Raw genomic sequence first — 22,073 nt, forward strand, 5'->3', positions numbered from 1 at the left:
ATTTCAGATAAAGCTTCAGATAGCTGGCTACCACAATTTTTAAGTACCAAGATGAAAGAAGTGTCCTTACTCTGAAGCATAGCTTATTTAGTGGCTCTATCTTAGATTTCCTTTTCGGTTCGCGCGTAACCATCCGGTTAACTACAAAACGATCGGGACGTTAAATAAAAGGTTGTGAATGCAAACATTTCCTTCCTGATGTTTCTCGACAGGTGCAAACGAACCACAGTTGTAGCGGGGTTGTACGAGGTACACGGATTTTCCAATCAACTGCAAAGTTTATGACTCGAAATTCAACTTGTTTGTTCATATAAAGCATCTAAAACCATAGTAACTGCAGTTCAGAAGTCTGAGATGTCAAAGTTAAAAAGAAACAGATATTATGTCTGCGGACGTCAAAATGATTTTGAAATTATTTTCAAGCCTTCAGGAAGTGGCGTCACGGACGTCAAAAAAATATGAAAAAATGTTTGGAATGTTTGAAAAGTAAACATTTCGGCAGAACTCCTGCCCGGTTATGTGAGTATTAATAAAAAAAGCTGAAGGGGGGGAAGGGGGGGGGGGGGGGTACTCTAACGAACTGTATTTAAAAAGCCCGCGGTTTCGCAGCCTGCTCGGCGGCTTATTCACGGGTGAGTTTTGTAGCTGGGCGTTTGTCTTTTTCTTCTTCTCCTCGTCGCTGCCGTTCAAATCGTCCTCTTCTTTTTGTGACACCTTGTAGCCCGTGAATATAACTTCTTGGGAGGGTACCGATCGACCGGTTCAGGTTTTTCTTTGGATGTTGAATATGCCATGACTCTAAAAAGAGTCGTTTTTTCCAGTTTCTTTCGGTGTCCAGTACGAAATTGCTGTCGAAATCGATAACGTGGTTGTTCTTTTCTGCATATTCCGCTAGAGCGTTACCTTCTATGTCCTTCTTTTACAGCTGAGCTGTTAAGGGCTAGTTTCCCCAGTTTCGTGTCCATGGACAAGTAAATCTCGACACAGCACTCTGGGCAGCTGCCGCCATCTATAAACGGCGGCGGGAACCAGACATTCGGCTTGCCGATTGTCTGGTTGCCGCCGTCGCTTATAGATGGCGGCACATAGTTCAGCTCCATGCACCGCTCTTCCTTCTTCACCAGAGTGGAAAAGCCAAAAGTTTTTTTTTTTTACATCATATTTGTGTCTGCGCAGACGTTCGTGGAAGTTCTTGGTTTCCCCCATATATGAGGCGTCGCAGTCGGCGCAAGGAATACGATAAACAAGGCCTTGGGCTTTTTCTTTTGAATGACAAACTTTTGGAAGAGGATGATAATGTCCAATGGTTGAGACGGGCTTATATATCACTGCTATGCCGTATTACGGTGCCTCAATGCCCTTCTGTTTAGGGTGATGCCATCGTTTGTAGTACAGGATGCCGACAGCACGCGCTCACAGGCAAAATACAAAGAAATCGCAGGAAACAAAATGTCGCCGTAGCACAGTCAGCGCCACGAGCACGTGCAGGGACACGCTCTTTCACGCGCTTCAGAACAAAAAATAAAAATAAGCGTTCGAAACAAAATGGCCAGATGTCATCACCCCAAGCAAAGCGCACATGAAGGCACCCTATGCCGTATGGTCTGAGAGCACGGGTAAGAACTTCGCTCGTGCCTCTGGGGTACGGGACGCACATGCGGATGGAGGGATGAGTTTTCTTGGCTGCAGATGAGTGACGATGTTTCCTGTAGATATTATTGGTGAGTCTTGATGGATATGCGTTTGTTCGAAGGTCCCGTTTTATAATATCAACTTCCTCTTTAAGGCCACGGTCCCACTGAATGTGGCAGTTTAGGTACTTTTTAGCAGGTCATTACTCATCTCCTTTTATTTACTGTTTTGTGGGATTAATGTCATTCGAAAGGCAATGCACTCCTCTTTCATTTGATACATGTATGTCTTGGTTTTTACTGTTCATGCGTGTTTGTAGCATTGCGAATATGATGGCGAGGACCCTCACTTGCTCCGCTAGTTCATGTTTTATGAACGACCCATTAAAGATAGCACGGTTCCCATATAGCAGTTTTGTTAAGATGATGTCGGAGCAGAATGTAACGATACACGTTTTTGGTATTTGCACTACTTTGTTTTTTTCATCCCTCCAAATATTGCCCTAAAATTGACATTTTTCAGCACTAATATATTTTTAATGACAAGCGCTAGGGCAATGAAATTAGCTACAGATGTAGTGCTTATAATGTTGTGTAAAATTTTTTTGTTTAGATATTTGATATCAAACGTAGCACTTTTTAGTGCTTCGAGTCATGGTACTTCAAATGCCGCTGACGAAATAATTTAGCTATGACAAAAGCTTTTATAAAATTTCGAACTACAATGGTTGCCCAAGAGGTGGACGATGGTTTTTTTTCATTTTCAAAGTCATAACGCTCCAGGAGCCCTTCAAACTTACGTGTTTTTGATGCATATCTTTTTTGGACATCAAACAGATTTATTGGCATCTAATAACATTTATTGCTTGGAATAGATATACATTGCGATGTATTCAATTTTCACAACGATCTTGCTTTGGTTTCTTAATAGGTGTAGAGCTTAGCTAAATTTAAAAACAATTAAAAACTGTTTGGGTGTTTTGTTGCGCTACCTGGCGGATGGCAGACAAACTGCTGATTTCTAGTGTTCAAAAAATTTCCGAGGGCGGCGTTGGCGTCTGTATCATCATCAATCTCCGTGTCTTTTTACCTTTACATTTAAAAAATATATTGGAAGATTTACTATCGATATATAAATGGTTTAAGTACTGGGTCCGATTAATAAATCTAAGACAAATAATTACACACGTGTAGCGTGATATAATGTGTTCATTATTCGATATGATTGAAATCAATAAACAATAAAGAGGAAGAAGAATATAATACACCCGAGTTCACTTTATGTCTAGACTCACTAAATGAGCTTTAAAGTATCGGCATTCCGTTCCCCAAAATTGTTTTGTGCGCCGCCATTTTGGGTCTTGTTCAGAGCAAACGCAACTGCCGATCGTCATGATCCAAAAGTACGACTTCCTCAGCATTAGATGCGGTGCTAGGAAGCTGATGCAATATTGCAATGCTCCCTCGCGGGTTGTTTAAACATTTGTGGGGTACGGAAAAGCGTTTCCTGTGATTTTAGATAAAGCTTTAGGTAACTGGCAACCATGATTTTAAGCCACAATATGGCCAAGTGTCGTTACTCTGAACCGTGGCTAATTTATACCCGTTACACGAGCACCACAGTTACCGCACTAAACTCTCGGACAGCTATTTCAGAAGAAGTGGAGAGCGCTCGTGCACTGCTTCGATGTCTGCTCAAGATGCTCAAGCGCACGTTCGCCCATAGCTTTGACTGCATAGCCAAAGAATGTTGTCGGCCAGTATTGTGCGCTAACTGTGGCTTAGCGTAACTGCAGTCAAGTGCGCCCGTATAACAAGGGTATTGCTGGCACAAGTGGGTACAATGAGGAAGAGGCAGGTGTCAAAAGGTAGTGGCTTGTGGAATCCACGGGGCTTACGTCATGGCCCCTCCAGGTATTACAAGCCTCTTGAACAAGAGTATGAATAGTGTCGTTAAATAAGCTACGCGTCAGAGTAGCGACATCGTGCCATATTGTGGCTTAAAATCATGTTTGCCAGTTATTTGAAGCTTTATCTGAAATCACAAGAAGCGCTTTTCCGTCCTCAACTTTAAACAGTGTGCGACAAAGCAAAGCAACATTACGTGAGCTTCCTAACACCAAATCTAATGCTGAGGATGTCGCACTTTTAAATCTTGACGATCGGTAGTTGCGCCTGCACTGCACAAGCAGCAGAATGGCGGCGTTCACAACACTGACGGGGAAGAGAGTGCCGATACTCCAAGCGCAGCTCATTTATTTGCTCTAGTTCCCGCAAAACTCCTTCTCCCTGACTGAAACTGAAAGTAAATATGAATAATACACTATTATTATAGCTTATTTAGTTATAAACAACTACACATAATGAGAGGAGGAAGCGGCCGGGTAGGTGAAACGTGGGTTTTATGTGCGACCGTACTAACCGTCTCAAAAGAGAGAACGCGCGAGCTTGCGCTGGTTTAAAAAGAGGAATCCAAAGAAAGAGGCGGCACGCTGTGCTCTTTGTTATTATGCGTCTAATTGGAAATTGTTGTGTGTATGTTTATACAGCCGGAGGTTAGTCCGTCTTAGTGGGCGTCTGATTTCAGCTGTAGATGAGCAGTTTAGCCAGTGCGGTACAACCGCAAACCTGGCGTCTTTAACGTGCACCACGCAGTACTGATACACAACACGACCGCACGCCGGTACGCTGCTCTTCCAGATCGAAACGGGCAGGGGCGGGGTGGCTTCTGCAGCGCGAGCTTTCGCTCTAAGTGCTCCGAGCTGGTGTGCGCTAGACCATGCACTCGGCCACCGACCCCCCCCTTCCCCCTCCCCCGCCTTGTGCGTCTAATTCATATACAGGTATAAGCATTTGAAGATCGACGATGGACGTCGATCGTCTCGAGGTAATGTAACGTAATAACATTATATAAATAATAAACTTGTTGAAGGACTGAACAACTCAATTTTTCAATTCTTGGATTGTAATATGGCGATAGCCTATTGTACTTACTGCTGATGAAGAGCAATATGAGGCGATGAGGTAATGATTAAATGATGAGGTTCTATGGAGACGACGACATTAGTGGGTGTCGAACCACAACGTACAGTGCCAGACTTGTTTCAAGTATCGTGTACCCAAAGACTTTCTTCACCCGGAACAGAATATGGTAGAATCAATGAGGATGCTGCTTTACAACTGCACTGTGCAGAAGTGCGGCCTATTCGTTAAAAGGAGGGACGAATTTCTAGGAGAATTCCCTGATTGACTACTCGGAACAAATGGCCTCGTTGACGTAAAGTGTCCCCGTTCCAAAAGATTCTTGAAGCATACTTAAACCGCAAAGGAGTATGAGGCGAAAAATAAGAAAATGGAGCCTGGTGCGAAAGGTACAAATCACCACCATAGCTTCTACTATGAAATACAAGGGCAGTTACACAATACACAAAGAAAGTTTTGTGATTTAGTTATATTCACACTCAAGGGCATTGATATCCAACGTATTCAGAGAGATGACACCTTCTGGTCAACCAACATAGAGCCTTTTCTACTCAAGTTTTACATGGAAGGCCCGACTTACGATGAAATTCCTTACGTAGACGAGTTGTCCGACCGAATAAGCTGCAATTACTCCCGATCTGGGAATCTCTCGATCTTCGTTCGTAAGCCATGGTATCATGAGATCAAGGGGTGTGGCTCTTCGTCCGCTGAATTCGGCGGGTGTTGTTACCGTGTAAGATGAGACCGTCGCGTGCTGCTGGAACAACAACCTGGAGATTCTTCACTAACTGCTTCTTCCGTGAGCTTCAAAAGGGCTTTTTTTTTTTCGCACATTATCTGTTGTGCATGCCCGTTAGTTGCAGGATGGTATGGTGCACTAATGTGATGCCTGATGCCGTTTTTTTTTTCTTCAAAAACTTGTTTATTTTGTTTGAAGCAAGATTTGGCGCGTTATCAGAGAAAAGTATTTTCGTTAGGGCAAAAGTAGGTAAAAGAGACCGTAGGACGTCAATGACGTGTTTGGACGTCGTGGCAGGCATCGTGTAAACTTCCAACCACATAGAGTACGCACCGTCCATGTTTCCGCAGATGCGGATACGTTTTGCCGCTCACCGACTGAATGGTGGATAGTTTTCAGTTACTGTTCATGATGGCGTTGGACTCAAGGAAGACTTCGAGTCTTTCCAGAAAGTTAGCCCAGGTGCCAAGACTTTTGTCGAAAGCGGTAAGTGTTTGAAACGTCGACAACGTCGGTAGCCACGTGTTGTGCTTGACACTGGACACTTACCATTCGCTGAGAAGAAACTTGCTTGTTCGTCTGCCACGAGTCGTCCGATATCAGGCCATCACCGCAACACCATCTCCCGACAAAAACGCATGTCCATAGTTAGCAATCACGTGAATTTATAAATTCCCGAACGCTCATAACTTGCCGTCGCTAAACGCCGTTCATTAATAGCGTCATCATTGCAAATAAACGTCTTCCTATTTGTTCTAATGGTTTTCATCATATTCCTCCTAAGCTGTATTACAACATTATGTGTGTCGGTACTTCCGAAAATATTGCAACGGCGTTTGTTTTCTGGGAACCTATAATGTAACAACCTTTACAACATCTGCCGTACCCCGTGAAACACAATATTTCGTGTCGTTATTTTAGTCGTCATTAAAATGCTGAGGTAAGCTCCGTAAATCGCGACTTGACGTCCGCTTCCACTGGTGTCTTGGAAGATTGGGTCTACTGAGCGTGCATTCCTGCAGAAGAAATTTTCATTGATACAATATTAACACGTCAATCAACATTTGATTCCTTCTTGGTAAGATTTGTTGCGAAAGCCCGTTACAACCGCCGAACCGCATCTCCGCATACATCCGTTTGCTGGGCCAGCCTACTTGAGCTAGCTGAGCACAGCTGGCAGCGGCGCGAGCAAGGCCACGAGGGGAACGTGATGGTGCTCGAGCCATCCCACTGTGAACCAATGTTTCGGCCACCCCACGGGTGCGTGTCGTCATCTATTGGTTGAACTAAAGCCTTGTTCAAGATGGCTGCCGTGGGACCGCAGCCTTAAGTGCCTTACCTGCGGAGGACACCGTGATGGCACGTCACAATAGTGCCGAAACTACGGGAGATTCGTGGGATGTGGGGTGGTCTGAAAAAAATGTAGGTATCATCCAATGTGCGTTTGTTTTTCTTTACACATGGAACGTTAAAAGGTTGCCTGTGTTTTCACAGGTACATCCAGAAATGGAAGGCAACCGTTAGATTCACGTTCTACTGTGAATTTAATGTTTGGTTCGATGAAATTAAGGTGTATATGGAGGCGGTCAACTTCGCTGGTTTTCACAACACAGCAGCAATCGTCTGCGTAGCGAAGGATCATAGTGGGTGTCAAAAGACGCTCAATGCCTTTTGCTCGATGACTTCCACTGTGAGGTTGGCAACCGTGACGGACACAGCAGCTCCCATGGCGGTGTCACTAATTTTCTTGTGGAAACTACCAGCGAAAGAGAAGTAGATGTTCGTCCGGCACAGTTCTGGTAGGCGGCAGCTTTCGTTCAGCGAGAGTTGGGTTCTTTCAGGGAGAGTCGGGTCTGACGTAAGTGCCGTTCTGATGACGGACACTGCGAGCTCAACGGGGATACCTGTAATCCGGGACGCAATATCAAAAGAAACAAGGATCTCGTCGTCATTCACTTGTAAGTTCGAAGCTAGTTTAGTGAAGTGGGCAGTGCTTTCAACATGTGTGCTGGTCTTCCCCATGAGTGGAAGAAGGAGACGATGGGGGTAGTTGAACAAAGCCCACAGCGGTGACTTTGTGAAGTCGACTATTGGACGGAGAGGGATTCCTGATTTGTGAATTTTCGGTAAGCCGTAGAACGCAGGTGTTGAGCCGTTTCAACAGATCGGGTTCAGGTAGGGAGCTCCAGATCCTGGATATTTACCGAAGATAGAAGAACATTTTTTTTAGGACTGCTTAAACTTTTGATGTTGAGTCCTTCAGTTGCGTCTTGTAGGCATCCATGTTCAGGAGTTCGAACACCTTCTTTTCGTAGTCTGCACGTTCCAACACCACGGTGGTGTTTTCTTTGTCAGCTGGGAGGATCACGATGCTGTTATTTTTCCTTAGCTTTCTGATGGCGGATTTTTCAGATGACATAACGGTGTGTTCATAGGCGTCCACAGAAAGGTGCATGGGGGGGGGCAGTTGCCCCCCCCCCCCTGGAATTTCGAGGCGGGTGCAAGAGGGGGGGGGGGGGGACTGCACCCATACCAGTTAAAGGGTACTCCGGCGTTTTTTTATCTACCCAAACCAACCACATTTTCTGAATACCATGGATTTACTGTTCCCCACATGCTATTTAGTATCTGAAAATTCAAGATGGCTTTAAAAGAACAGAAACAAATTTAAACGAAAAAAAAAAAAAAACAGACGTGCCAAGGAAGTTTTGATTACGCCGCGAGACCGGCGAAACTTGCTTTCGACGCGTTGTGCCATTTTTCTGCGGCACGTGCACTTCTGTAAACGTTTCCACGTGTTCTAAGTTGAAACCTTCACAGCTTACAAAGGGTTTCAAAGAACTTCTTCGGCGAATGATGACGAACGAGTAGAAAATGTGTCTTCAGCACGCACGCTGCCGCCAGCCTTCGCGACGCTTTAAAAACACGATTTTTTTTACATGAAAAGATGGCCGTCCGGTGGCTTCACTCGCAGGATCGGGAAGCGCGATGCAGCAATCGTCATAGATATCAGTGGCTTTTAGCCCCAAATCCAGGGCGCGGCCGTGAAAGCCGGTAGCGAGTGACTTGGAAACGTGCTGAAAATAGGCAACGTCACCAACGTTCCCGGTGGGGGAGGGGAAGGGGGGGGGGGAGGGAGGGAGGGAGGGAGGGAAGGAGGAGTGTGCATTCTCCTGGAAAATTTTTTGCGGACACCCATGGGTGTGTTCCACAGATAAGGCACTTAAAGAGGAAGTTAATATTATAAAACGGGACCTTAAAAAAAAAACGCATATCCAACATGTTTCGTCAGCAATATCTAGAGGAAATTTCGTCACCCCTTCGCAGCCAAGAAAACTCATCCCTCCAGCCGCATGTGCGTCCCGTATCTCAGAGGCACGAGCGAAGTTCTCACCCGTGCAGTGACACATTAGCCCGTCTCGCACATTGGCCACCATCTCCCTCTTCCAAAAAATCGTCATCCAAAAGAAAAAGGCCAAGGCCTTGTTTATCGTATTCCTTGCGCCGATTGTAACACCTCATATTTGGGTTGACCAAGAACTTCCGCGAACGTCTACTCAGACAAAAAATATGATTTAAAAAATGACATGCAAGTTGACGCTCTAGTGGAACATGCAGAAAAGAGCAACCACGTCATCGACTTCAACAACAGTTTCGTACTGGACACCGAAAGAAACTGGAAAAACGACTCTTTTTAGTGTCATGGCATATTCAAAATGCAAAGAAAAACCTGAACCGGTCAATCGGTTCCCTCCCGAGCAGTCATATTGCCGCACGCCAAGTAGACAGCGCGGCCGTAGCCTAACGGTTATCGCGCTTGCCTCCCACGCGAAGGGCCAGGGTTCGATTCCTGGCCACGGCTATGCATTTTTGTTGACACTGTAATGTGATGTTCTGGTGAAATCGAGAACCGTCTAGCTGATTCAAGGTCAGAATGTTCTACGCGTCGAAGCTTCTAGGTCGAATGCTCCAGAAGCCAACGTGTGTACAAAAGCGGCTCCGCGGGCAAGCCGGAGTCAGTTTCGCCCCAGCGTTTGACTCTGCTGCTACGCCGACTTCGACGCCCGCGACGCTCTGTTATTATCTTTTGTACCCTTTTATTTTTGGCACAAGTTCGCCACATTAAACGTTAATTTCTTCCTGTTTATTTATTGTTTTTCTTAGTCACCACCCGTAACAATATTCACGGGCTTCAAGGTGTCACAAAAAAGAAGAGGACGATTTAAACGGCAGCGACGAGGAGAAGAGAAAGACGAACACCCAGCTAAATAAGTCACCCGTGAACAAGCGGCCAAGCAAGCCGCGAAACGTGGGGCTATTTAAAGGAGCTGTGCAACAATTTTTGTACTGTGCACAAATACCGCTTAAAACGGATCCCTAACGTAAATGACCTATGAAACACGCGTTCGTTTTTCACCCCACGCAATAGAAGACCCAAAAAAAAATTTAAGAAAAACGAGCAGCGTTTACCCCCTCAACTCGCAGCCAGAACAAGCGGCCACGTGATCTGGAGCCGATTATATGCCGCCAGTGTTGATCATAGCCACGCGCTGGGGTTGGCAAAGCGCAGGACACGCGCTGAGTTTCAGACATTGTTATGGCTCGGCTGTTGTCGTCGTTGCAGCGATTGGACACGGGTCACAACCCGAATGCTTCTCGAGCTAGCAATTGTCACGAGCCCAAGTCGAGTGCCCACGCAATGCTCGGGTCCAATCTATGAACCGCATTCAAATATCGTCACTTGGGTGTACTGCGATCCCCGAGTTACGTCATCAAATTTTGCAAAGGAGAGATTGAATGAAAATGATCGCTTTTGTCCTTGAAATTACACCGCAACAAAGGAGTTTCTTGGCCAATGGCGTTGCGTGTGAGTATCCTTGAGTCCCAGGTGTGCCAGTAAGCTCGTGTAGAGAGAAAAACATTCCAATTGAATATCGTTGCACAGCTCCTTTAAGCACAGCTGGTTAGAGTACCCGCAGCTTCTTTCATTAATTGCTTTTAAAGTGGACGACAAAATAGTCCTACCAAAAAAAAAGAAAAAAAAAAAAGGTGGCTACCGGCACGTGGCGAAAGGGCAGAGGGGCGGAATAGAGGAGGGCGGTTGCAAAACGTTTTCTTTCATAAAAAAAAAAAGAAAAGGAAAACGAAAAGGAGCGCGTTTGTTTTTCCTTATTGCATTATTTGTCGCTGCCAGAAACAGCCCCTGCGAGCTCTATCTTCTTCTGATCTTTTTTCTTTAAAGTGGCCACGTTCTTTCGCGAGTTGACAGGCTTTCTTGACAGAATAAAGGAGGCTATGGCCGCATCAGCCCCATGCTCGCGCCAGAAGCTTTGACAGCGTTATACACTTAGTACAAAACAGAGTATAAAAATTGTGTGTGTGTGTGGGTGTGTCTGTGTGTGCTTATGCGCAGAGAGATAAAAAGGTAAAAACCGTTTGTTTTGCGCTGCTAATCTCAGACGACACTGTGGGAAGTTGTAAATATAGGTATGGATATAATAGACTGATTTGCATCAACTTAAGCCTTTGGCGTTTGTGGGAGAACGTCAGGAAGCGTGCAGTACGTTTCGTTAAAAAAAAAACAAAAAAAACAACAACAGTGCTTTATTTGCGTACAACTTCAAATTGCGAAGTCACCGAAATGGGGCAAAGGAAAGAGAGAAAAACAGCAAAGGGTGAGTGATGGGCGGTATGTAAAGGCTCTGTTACACCTCGACGTTGAGCGTAGCAAACATGGCGTAGCGCACCGCACACTGGTATTGATTGGTCACAGATGTTAAGTTAATGCTCGCCGGCCAATGGAAACCGTGCAATGGAGTTCGCCCTGACAAGTTGTGCCCTCCCGTGAGCAATTTCTGCAACGATGGGAAGTCCGGTTCGTCCTTTGCGCCGTTGAAGACGTTGGCATAGTGCACGACAGTACAAACATGTGACCTTCTTTTTTTTTCTTTTTTTAGAGTCTTAATTAAAACTATACCATGTGTCATTCTAACGTCTAAACCAGCGAAGGCAACAAGCGCGAGGTCCTTGCTTTCCGTACGCGGAAGAAAGGGGGCACGTGGTAGCAATAATGTTTGAAGGTAAAATGCTCTTTTTTTTTTTTAACCTAGTATGGCTATTTTCTCGGTTTTAGCGATCACTTAATTGGTACTTTGTTCCGGTGATTGATTTGTTTTGTTATTGCGGCTCATTCAAAACCGTCATAGCGGCATTTATGGCTGTGTTTTGTTTAATGAGAGAACTAAAGTCGCAGCAGCACGCCTTAAGGTTCTGGCGTGCGGCCGGCGGAAGAAATGAGTTAGATGGTGGGTACACTTTTGGGCCCTTAATTTATTCGAGATACTAAAATAGCGTTCTGACTAGGCTGTCTTTATGGCGCTTGATATTGCTATTTGGCGAAGAGTTCCAGAGTGTTATCCTCAGATTTGTCGAGTTGCTATTTGTTATTTTGGCAGATGCTAACTATTAATTTGTTAAACAGTTCGAAGCGCTTTACTTAATAGAATTCGAAGCCGAGAGATTGTGACATCATAGTATGCATAGAAGATACGTAAAATACGTACTCCAAGTACCGCCCTACATCTAATCAGCACTTCTGTTTAAAAATAAAAATATTAACATATGTATACAAATATTCAAACATTAATAACGCGCTTTTTAAATACACCGCCATTACATCGGCTTCGGGCAACAGGTTTCGCACCACCTTATTTTTTTCTCGTAACGTTTTCTTTAATTTCGTGGTCACGTTGCGATGCGCCAACTTGGCAGTCAATAAGTTTTAATTAGCTTCTACTTCTGTCGAAACAAATCAGCGTTCGCATAGTTTAACCCAGCTATATATTACGGTGATTTAAGCCCTCGAATCGTAAAACAACCCCAAAAAGTTTGGTCATGCAAATATATCAGTCACATTCAAAATACATTCAAAATAAAACGAGCTTCTTGGAAATGTTCACAACAATAAAAGAACTATAGCGTACGCTAAAGAGGCTTAAGATTTCATACGAGTAGGAATGCGAAAGGCGTTCCTACACGCCGCGCATTCCTACAAGCAGCGCCCCAGGTCTTCCTTTTTTTCACACGGCGCCCCGGCGGTGACGTCATACTCCCCCACTGCGCAGGCGCGGCGAACCCCGCCAGCTCCACGGCTTCCCTTACGATGCATCTGCGTTGCTCTGCTTTTCTTTGTGTTTTATTTCTGAGACGCGTCCGGTTTGACATCGACCGCCCCACCGGCTTACGTGACGATGCATCCGCGTTGCTCTGCTTTTCTTTGTGTTTTATTTCTGAGACGCGTCTGGTTTGACCTCGATCGCCCCACCGGCTTACGTGACGATGCATCTGCGTTGCTCTGCTCCTCTTTGTGTTTTATTTGTGAGACGCGTCCGCTCTGATTCTGAGCGCCCCGCCGGCTTCCGTGACGATGCATTGGCGTTGCTGTGCTTTGGGCCGATGGGTATTAAACTACCGTTTTGCTGCTACAGACGGTTGCAGGAAACGCCGGCTTCGCTCCATGGGACAGTTAATGATTTTGCATTAAGATAATAATGTGCGTAAAATTAATCTTACCTGAAACACATTTCCGAGTTGCCGAAAAATAAAACATTTTTTTATAGATGTGGAAATCGAAAAAAAAACGTAGGGAACGACATGATTCAGTGATTGCTAATCACAATTAGCACACCGACACGGAAGTCGACCCGATCGATACCTTGTTGCGTGAGTGCCTTCTTCGTCAGAGCGCATTCAATTGATTATCCAGGATATGTCCGGAGCATTATGTCCACAACAGAAAAAAAAAAAGCTCAGTACTACCTCAGACAAACGAGTCACTACGTTTTCAATATATGCGGTGACGTAGGCAGTCAAACAAGCCAATGCCGCATTTGGAAGTTAGCAGGAGAAGCAGACGACGCGCCGGCGACTGCTCATCGTTGCGCTTGTTTGCAGGTGGAGGCGCTGATTATCGCCCGATTGCGGCCCCTCCTAGACGTGTGATCTGTGGCTATGAAAGGCGCGCGTTCAGCGCTACGCTGCGTTCGCTACGCTCAACGTCGGAGTGTGACCGTGGGGACATGCGCGGGGAGTTCCGCGGGTTAATGACCCCCTCACATTAAACCCATTCCCGGTGACCAAAGATGCCCGAATGAGAGCCTGTTTACGTTTCGCGAGGGTCGTTTCCGGCCGGGTGATGTATCTGCGCGTCCGCACCTCCTAAGGGCTGTTTATAGTCCAACGTCGACGAACGCAACGCGCGCCGGCGCAGGCCGACGTTGGTCGGCCACTACACCGCGCTGAGAAGCGCCCGAACGATCGATCGCGGGTCGAGCCGCTCAGCGCGGCTTGCCTTTATAACTCCGTTCGCAGACAGCGTCAGCAAGCGTGAACGAGCTCGTTGTCGTTACGACGGAGTATAAACAGACCTTTAGTTTCTTAAAACGCAGGGTCACCGGGTTTGGCCGAATAAATACGGCCGAACGTACGGCAAAACGGTTTGGCCGAACGTACAGCAAAAAAAGAAAAGAAAAAGTGAATGTTTATTTGAGATGAACACCCGAAAAGAGATCCAGCAAATCCGAGCCTGAGAAACACCATCTGCGTCGGTCAGACTCTTCGCACCGTTTCTCTCCAGATTGAAAATGAAAGAGCAATTTTCTAAGATTACATTCTTTTTTTTCCGTGAAACCCAGACTCTTGAATTTCGAGTATAGCCATCTAAAGACATATTTGCGGAAAATTTCAATTCACTTCCTTTATCGCTTTATTTATAAGAAAGAAAAAAAAGAAAATTCATTTACGCCAGAAGAAAGTGCTCAAAAACTAAAAATAAAAAAATAAAAAAAGGTCGAGGCTTAGTGCGTTGTTTTATGGACCGACATCCTATCTGTTCTGAAACCATAAAATGTAAAACCAACATCAACTCTTATTTTTTTTTTTCTTGTCACCGGTACAATTTTGCACGCCGTACATCGTATCGTCCTAGTTCGCAGAAAAATAACACGGTAAGAACATCGCATATTCCTGGAATGGTCTAGATACCTTTCGTGGGCCCAAACTTTCAGATGGAAATTTCAACACTCCCTCTACTCGTCTTGTCGTTTTTTTTTCGTATTTTTTTAATGTTTAGTCATTTATTTATTGCTTACGCAATTTCAATCTTCGCAGATGAAAATGAGATACCGCACGTATGCATGCTCTTTCCGGAAAACAAAAGCACAATATACTCACACACACTTAGGGACCGACACACGTTTTGAGAGACCTCCTGCGCTCCAACGGCCGGGCTTTGGCTCATGTTTTATTCAGCTACTCGGACGAACTTTTAGCTCTCTTCTGTTTACGCGGAAAGGCGCAGAATTGTTTTGCGATGAAGTACCCATACGTATAAGCCACGACCGGGCTAGTCTCAAACAATCCGAGGAGGCACCCCTATCTCACTGTGTCGGTTGTTGGAATTGGCGAATTTTCTCACTATGCTCGTTGTCGAGTTAACAAAAAAAAAAAGAAAAAAAAAGAAACGATTTTTGCAAGTTGCTTCGAAGTAGTTCTCGCAAGAGTTGGCTGTCGAAGGAAGAAATGATGCCTTTGGTGGATAGGAGTGTACTAATAGATCTACAGGTCTTGAGGCCGCCTGCCTCATGGAACGTACGCAGACCACTTCTTCGTCTTCTGAAAAAGATCAACTTTCCACAAAGGGACGTTCTTTTGTCGTGAGCGAAGAAGGAGTTTCAATCAGCGCACCAAGTACATATTGGGCAGGGAGTTTTAAACACGGTGGTCAGGACTCGGAACAGTTGTTTAGGGTGGTTCTGGCAGAAATGAGACAGGTGGTGTGGTCGCTCCCTCACGTAACGAGCAAAGAAATAAAAAAATTAAATAGAAAAACTCATTTTTAAGCGAGAGAAAAGGACGCAAAGCCACCGTCACACTGCGCACATATATATACAACATAAGAATGCAAGTTGTTCAGTGCAGACATTATGACATAATTATCTGCGTACAGCCTCATGCATGTTCGAAGCTTGGTAGCTTCATATATGCGCATGCGTGGAACATGTCTTCGGATAAGTTATGTAAGATCAATGTGAAGGGACCGTCATACAAGGAGGAAACACGCCTAAGGGAATGTCTGCAAACTGCTCTTCGTATGATGTATGCATCGCTACGTTGACAATCTTTCGAGGATGAACGCGGAGAATACATGATTTTTTTTGTCTCGATATTATGGACAACTAACATTATAGACGCCTTTTAAAGAAATCGGAGGTGTCCATATAAAAAAAAAGGCATCACTGGATTTGGGCTTAAAGGGGTCCTGCAAAACGTTTCTAGCCATTTCATTGTAAATTTGTGTCGTGTTCGCTCGAATTGTAATGGGTCTCTATAGCAACACATTAAAAATTAAGTAAAGAAGGAATCTGATGTATTTTCAACATAATATGTGAAAGAATATAAAAATTTTTAGCACATTTTTTGTTTTTTGGTGACGTCTTAGGTCTGAGCTAATAGAGAATCATAACGACGACAGCGCGCGACAACGATGCACGATCTTCCTGATTCTTGGAATTAGCATCCAATTATGAAGATGTGACGCCCCACCGATTTACGGGCGTTCCAAGCAAAGAATCACGCCCTTGATGGTATCAAAAGGGGTTACATGCACCAATAGGGAGTATTCACTGGACGCCATATTTGTGGGTGCTGTTAAGAGCGCATGCTCAGAACGAGCTCACATCAACAGGCTGCTAAGACCGACACTCTTGATGGTGCGGAATGCACATTGTAAAAGTACTGCACAAGCTCGCCGCCAGCACGCGCTCAGCATTCGCTCACACAGTTATGGCCGCCAGTGAATACTCCCTATTCAGCCAGTCCTACCTCTAGAATTCTATGTCGTCATTATCCGACGTGCTAGTTAAATGTGGTCACTGAGCGCTCGTATTTGACACTGGCAGGCACGCACTTCGAGCAGAATTAGTTTTTTTTTCCGTCACTTTGCGGTGCCCCTTTAATGGATGCCGATGTCTAACACGAACTATAGTGCCAGTAAATAACCTAGGCTTCAACGTAACGACACTTGGCCATATTGTGGTTTGAAATCGTGGCTGTCAGTTATCTGAATCTTTATCTGAAATCATAGGTAACGCTTTTCCGCCCTCCACAAATGCTTAAACAGTTTGTGACTGAGCGAAGCCATATTACATGAGCTTCCTAACACCAAATCTTATGCTAAGGAAGTCGGACTTTTCATTCATGACGATCGGCACTTGCGACTTCTCTGCACAAACACCAAAATGGCGGCTCCCACAACAATGTCGGAGTACAGAGTTCCGATTCTCTAAGCGCATCTCATTTAGTGGCTGTAGCACAACCCTGCGTAAGCAGTTTTTTTTATTTTTATTTTTTTCACGGCCTGTCGGCCGAGCGTCGCTTACCTTGAAGATCTGCAGAGCTCGGGCCAGGGCTCCGACCTCTTCCTTGAGCGAGAAGATGACTGAGTTGGCACCCACGCGGTTGTTTTTCGGCTCCATGATGTAGCCTCCAGACACACGAGTCGGCTGGCAGAAAGAAATAAAGAGAGAACAGAAAGTAATTTTTAATATGCGTCGTCATCCAGCGGAAAAATTAGGGAGACGGAAATTGGGAAGGGGTCGCCTTGAGATCTCCCCAGCCATTGAAGTGTTTGCGGGAACAAGGGGGTATTGGCATTTACCGACAGTGATAAGGCGAGCGAAAGCTGCTACAACAAGACAGAAAAAAAAACCAGTTCCTTCGTTGCCGTTAATAATTTTAATATAAGTTCCCTTGTTGCAGTGGATGGAGTGTGTGGGATTACTGAGCGTGTGGTCGGTGGTCCGAACCCCGCCGAGAGACGCCATGATGTTATATTTTCGTTACCACATGTTTACGTCGTAAGATTAAGTCCGACACTAGTTGACGCGACAATCCGAAGCAGCCAATCAGGCAGCGCAAAAAGTGCATTGTCACGGCGCTCGTCGTTTTTGTGCGCTGGCGTCCGCGTTCGAACGCAGGTGTCCGGCGTTCGAACACCAAACCCTGCACGGGGAGCGGACGATCGAGGCTGTTGTTTGCGCTGATTGGAGGGAGTGAGCGGTTATAGAGGTAAAGGCAGGCAGCTATACTTTTTTCCCCTTAAAAGGGCACTCCGGCGTTCTCTTCATAGTCCTCGATTTGTCTCAAAAATGTGCTAAACACGCCAGCAAACATCGCTGAAATGGTAGCCCGAATATAGGGCCAAATAATTTTTTCGCGCTAACTTATTGAATTTAAAAGTTTAGTCGTCATCGCGTGTTTTCGTTTTTAATGAACGTTTTTATACTGGTTTTAATTAAAATGTAAGTGAGGTCACAAGAAGGCAGGCCGGGTTCACTCTTTAGAGTGTTGAACTTTGTTCCCAAAATGACTAAAATCAGTTCGATGGTGTCAAATGATTGCTTCGTAAGATTTCTCCGCCATTCGCGCAGCGGGACGAAATAAATGCTCGGAATAGTAACTTTTAGACTGCCCTTGCCCCACGTGAAAGCCTTCCTTCCCCTTGACGTCACGGCACTAAAAATAGGGGGTATACTTCAATGTTGGGTTTTGGCATCATTTTCACTCGCCGACTTCACAATAACTATTCTGAATTTTTCAACACTAAATAACTTAGCAGAAAGTGTAAAGGCCGGTGATTCCGAAAGTATACTTAGTTCAGGTAGATAAAAAAAAAGAAGAAAACTTTCGGCCTTTCCATTTTGGTGAAGAAGGAAGACCAGCGAACCTGTACTATGGTGGGAATAAAGTAATGTCCGTCCGCAAGTCGGCAAGCCAGAGTGGAAAGGCTGGAAAGGTTGCAGCCATCTATGAGCGACGGCGGCAACCAGACAACAGGCAAGCCTGTTGTCTGGTTGCCGCCATCGCTCATAGATGGCGGTAGCTGTTCAGAGTTTTTTGTCATCAGGTCATTTGAGGACGGACAGGATCATGGGGAAACTAGCCCTTAACAGGAGCTGTAGAAAGAAAAAAAAAATATTGCCGGAGCACTTCTTTAAGTTCAAACGCAGCCGACGCTATTTGAGCTGTTGCCGCAAATCAGACAGCGTCAAGAGTGAACCCACGTGGTGTTCGTCATGTTTCCCTAGGCGTTCTATCGTCGCTGAACCAATCATAAAAAACCGCACGGACTTGTGCTTTTGACGCTGCTTGATTGATCCCATTTGTTCGTTTAGGCTGAACTGAAGTACAGACTTTCTGTCTACCCACTATAAAAACAGGAGTCACGCCGCTCATTCTCCACACAAAAAAGACCCGCGGAGTTCTCTGCGGAGATGAACGAGAGAAATATCTGCGGACACTCCTCAGGCATTTTTGAAGCACGTGTTCGCTTCCTACGTTCGTGTGCTTGAAACGTGTCAGCACACAGTTCTTGTGTACCAATGTCACAGCAACATCATAGTCCAGAGAGATACACACTTCAGACAATGTCTTCGGACTTTCTTTTTTTTTTTTGCACGACGCCAGTGTGATTGTGGCTTAATCATTCCAGTCAGAGATTTTTGACGTCACCTCACGCTCTCGTCTTCTCAACCTTTTCTCCGTCCTTGTTGCTGTGGCAAGTTTCATTGAAGTCCCAAAAAGGAACCGACCTTTCGGTCCAGTTTTTTTTTTCTTTTGGTTTCATCTTTACGAAGGAAATTACACGAAATCGTAACAAATTAATGGCATTTCGACATCGTCCGTGTCTATACAGGACATTATCCGTTTCCCGGAGATTTGGGGTAATCTTTCGCGGTACCAGTTGTAAACATATCGGAAGAAGAGTCGTTAAACGAGAAAACTTGACGTGTTTACGAGCACACTTTTTTTTTTATAGCTTACTTTGGGGTACGGAGGAGCCCTACAGCCGTGCTCACACTACCAATACATCAAACAAACGACCGTCTGGAGAAAAGGTCTGGAGTCGTGTTCCTTTCTTCTACTTGCGGAAGTGTTCGAAGTGTGAACTACTTGCAAAAGTGTTCGAAGCGTACATACATATGCGTATGTACCAAATGAGGCAAACATCATTTGAACACACTGAAGGCGAGCCAACCGGTACTTGGTTCGATACCAGGACCATGGTTCAATACCAAGACACGACAAAGGCGGATTTTTAGCTTTTTCTTTTTTTAAATTTCGCTTAAGTCAAAAGTTGTGTTTGAAGATTTGTGTTCGTCCTTTTGTTCCCCTTCTCCGGGGATTATGATCGCTATTATTGTCCCGCTCGCGTGCACCTTTGCGTCAATTGCGTTAATACCGTACCTTCGGTGTGATGTATGAGCAGTCTGACTGTGGCGTATTTACATTACTTACAAAAAAAAAAAAAAAGGCACGGCTTGTAATTGGTTTGTTGCGTATTTATCAACAATCAGGTAGATCGCTAGCAACCCGTCGACTGGCTCAGCTGGTCCAAAAACTATCGCGTCGATCGCCATAACGGACCCTTACGATCCCCGAAATATATTTTTGTTTTCTTTGGTTCGAGGGTTAATTTGCAACAAGGATCTCGAGGGCCACGGGAACGCAATCAAATCAGTGAACTGCCTTCGCCGCTACGCTAGCAACGGGGTGAAAGCGGCATGCTCGTTGAACCAATCAGTACGTCAATCTCTCGTCACGTGATGGCGCTTCCGCCGCCCGTAGCCACGCGCAAAAAGCGGGATGGGGGAAAGAAATGGATTAGTTTGGCGAGGGCGTGACTCTCAGCTCACTCGCAGCTTTGGGATGAGCGGTGTTTACCTGACAGCGCATACTAGGGGCGAGGGACAATGGTGATAATTAGGACAACGTTGATGGAAAGAATCAAGTTAAATCCAATCCGCAAACTCGGACGGCGTTAATTGGCCTTTGTTTCAAATAAACACCGCGCAAGCGTAAAAAGGAACACGCGCAAAACCTCTTCTATAGGTTGTGCTACGTGATACAGAAAGGGAAACGTGTGTGCTTTGGGGAAGGTTTTCGCTTCCCAGTGTTAATTGCATTCAAAAAGTCAACAAAAGAAAAAGAAGAAAACCTGTAAAACAACAATAAATGCATCCAGATTTCTCGCAGTGTCTCACAAGTGAACTGCAAAGACAGCTGAGACGCTGCACACAGTTCCATTGCTTTTGCTTAAATTTAGCGGACTTAAGTCCCACTAAAATTTAGCTGACGGTGCTCATTTGACACTGGGACGTCACGTGACGCGTGGCACCTGAAATCACGTGACCATAAATTTCTCGCTAAATATAGCGAATAAATTTCCCTTCAAAATGACGTCTTGGGATATAGCGTCACGCGACAATGCGACATCACTGTGTCAGGACTCTGATTTTCCGCACAAATTTGGCGAAGAAATTGTGGCGCCATATCTGGCGGGCCAGACGACGTACGTACGCACAAGACAGACGCAAATTCAGATGCAAACCTCACAATTGACGACTATTGCCGTGAATGAAATGCCATGGCAAAGCTCAATGCAACATGGTTGAGGTACGTCGATTTCGACGGACATGATGGCTCGACAGTGAAGGGTTTTCAGACTTCTTGTTGCGCCCATCGTTAAATAACGTGGGTTGCCGATATGCGAATCTACGTATGTAATTCGCGAGCCAAGGATTTCCAATTTAGAGTATTGTTTCGAGAATGACGTAAGTTTCCCTCTTGATTAAAGTTTCTAAATCTACGCTATTTCTTGCAAAGACTTTAATCGAAGTTTTTGCTACAGCACGTGTATATCTGCAAACCTACTTCTTCAAGACGAAGACCACGAAATCAAACCCGCTTTGCGAATAATAGATGCACGTTTCCAGAATGTTTAAGAATTCTCAATGTAGAGTTTCGATGTGAATGTTCGCACCTTGACAAAGAATACTGAACACCCAACATTCTCATGAAAGGGGGCTCGAGCAATCTTTCGTTACGCATGCTTATGTCAAGAATAACATAATTGCACATCACTTTGAGTATGTGACAGTTTTCTTCTTACAACAAAGCTTTGTATGACCTACAGGTCGGATTGCGGATGTGTCGTCGTCCTCACGGGAAAACAACCTTCAGCAATTGAAGCGAGAAGTGCATATCACGCATACAACATACAGCACTGTCAATTCAATAAAGACCAAGCACAAAACAAACATTCGAACCAGATGGTTGATTATAAGGCACTCCGATAACATGCAAAGCACGCAGCGCTCACCGGATACGCTTCGCGGTAAAGATTACTGTTGCCCAAGCTGCCGAGGCGATGGCAGCTTGCGACGTGGCAAGTGACGTCACTAGCCTTTCATATTTAAAAAGTTTTGGTCAAATTTAATAAAATACTCAAATACTTGAGAAAATAACCGTAACTTCGCTGATAATTTAGGACTTCCAAAACGACAGTTTTTTTTTTTTTTTTTGCCGGTTCGAAAACGTATTTTTCGTACTGTCTAATTATGGGGCGAAAATCACTGAATTATCCACCACGTATCTTAATTCACGCAATTAATTTAACTAATTCATAACGCAATGAATTCACCAATTTTGGTAACCCATTCTCCTGTCGGAAACTTGGTTCAAGGATTTCTTGGTAGGAAAGTTGTGGAAAGAAAGAGCGTCATTTCAAAGGGCAGGGAAAGTAAAGGTTTCATGTAATTTTAGTACATCCAAAAGTAATCAGATTACTCTTGTGATTACTTCCTCGTAAAAGTAATCAAATT

The 22,073-nt window shown here is 44.9% G+C and overlaps 1 protein-coding gene across 1 annotated transcript in view; it reads right to left on the reverse strand.

Annotated features, from left to right (window-relative positions):
* Positions 1-22,073, reverse strand: part of LOC8053492 (protein henna) — a 146,734-nt gene that overhangs the window by 104,594 nt on the left and 20,067 nt on the right. Inside the window, exon 2 of the mRNA XM_042293311.1 lies at positions 16,791-16,913. Within this exon, the coding sequence (XP_042149245.1) occupies positions 16,791-16,913 (123 nt within the window). The remainder of the gene's footprint in view (positions 1-16,790; positions 16,914-22,073) is intronic.

The sequence above is a fragment of the Ixodes scapularis genome, unplaced genomic scaffold (assembly GCF_016920785.2).
Source record: "Ixodes scapularis isolate PalLabHiFi unplaced genomic scaffold, ASM1692078v2 PGA_scaffold4__175_contigs__length_147842914, whole genome shotgun sequence".
NCBI classification, from domain to species: domain Eukaryota; kingdom Metazoa; phylum Arthropoda; class Arachnida; order Ixodida; family Ixodidae; genus Ixodes; species Ixodes scapularis.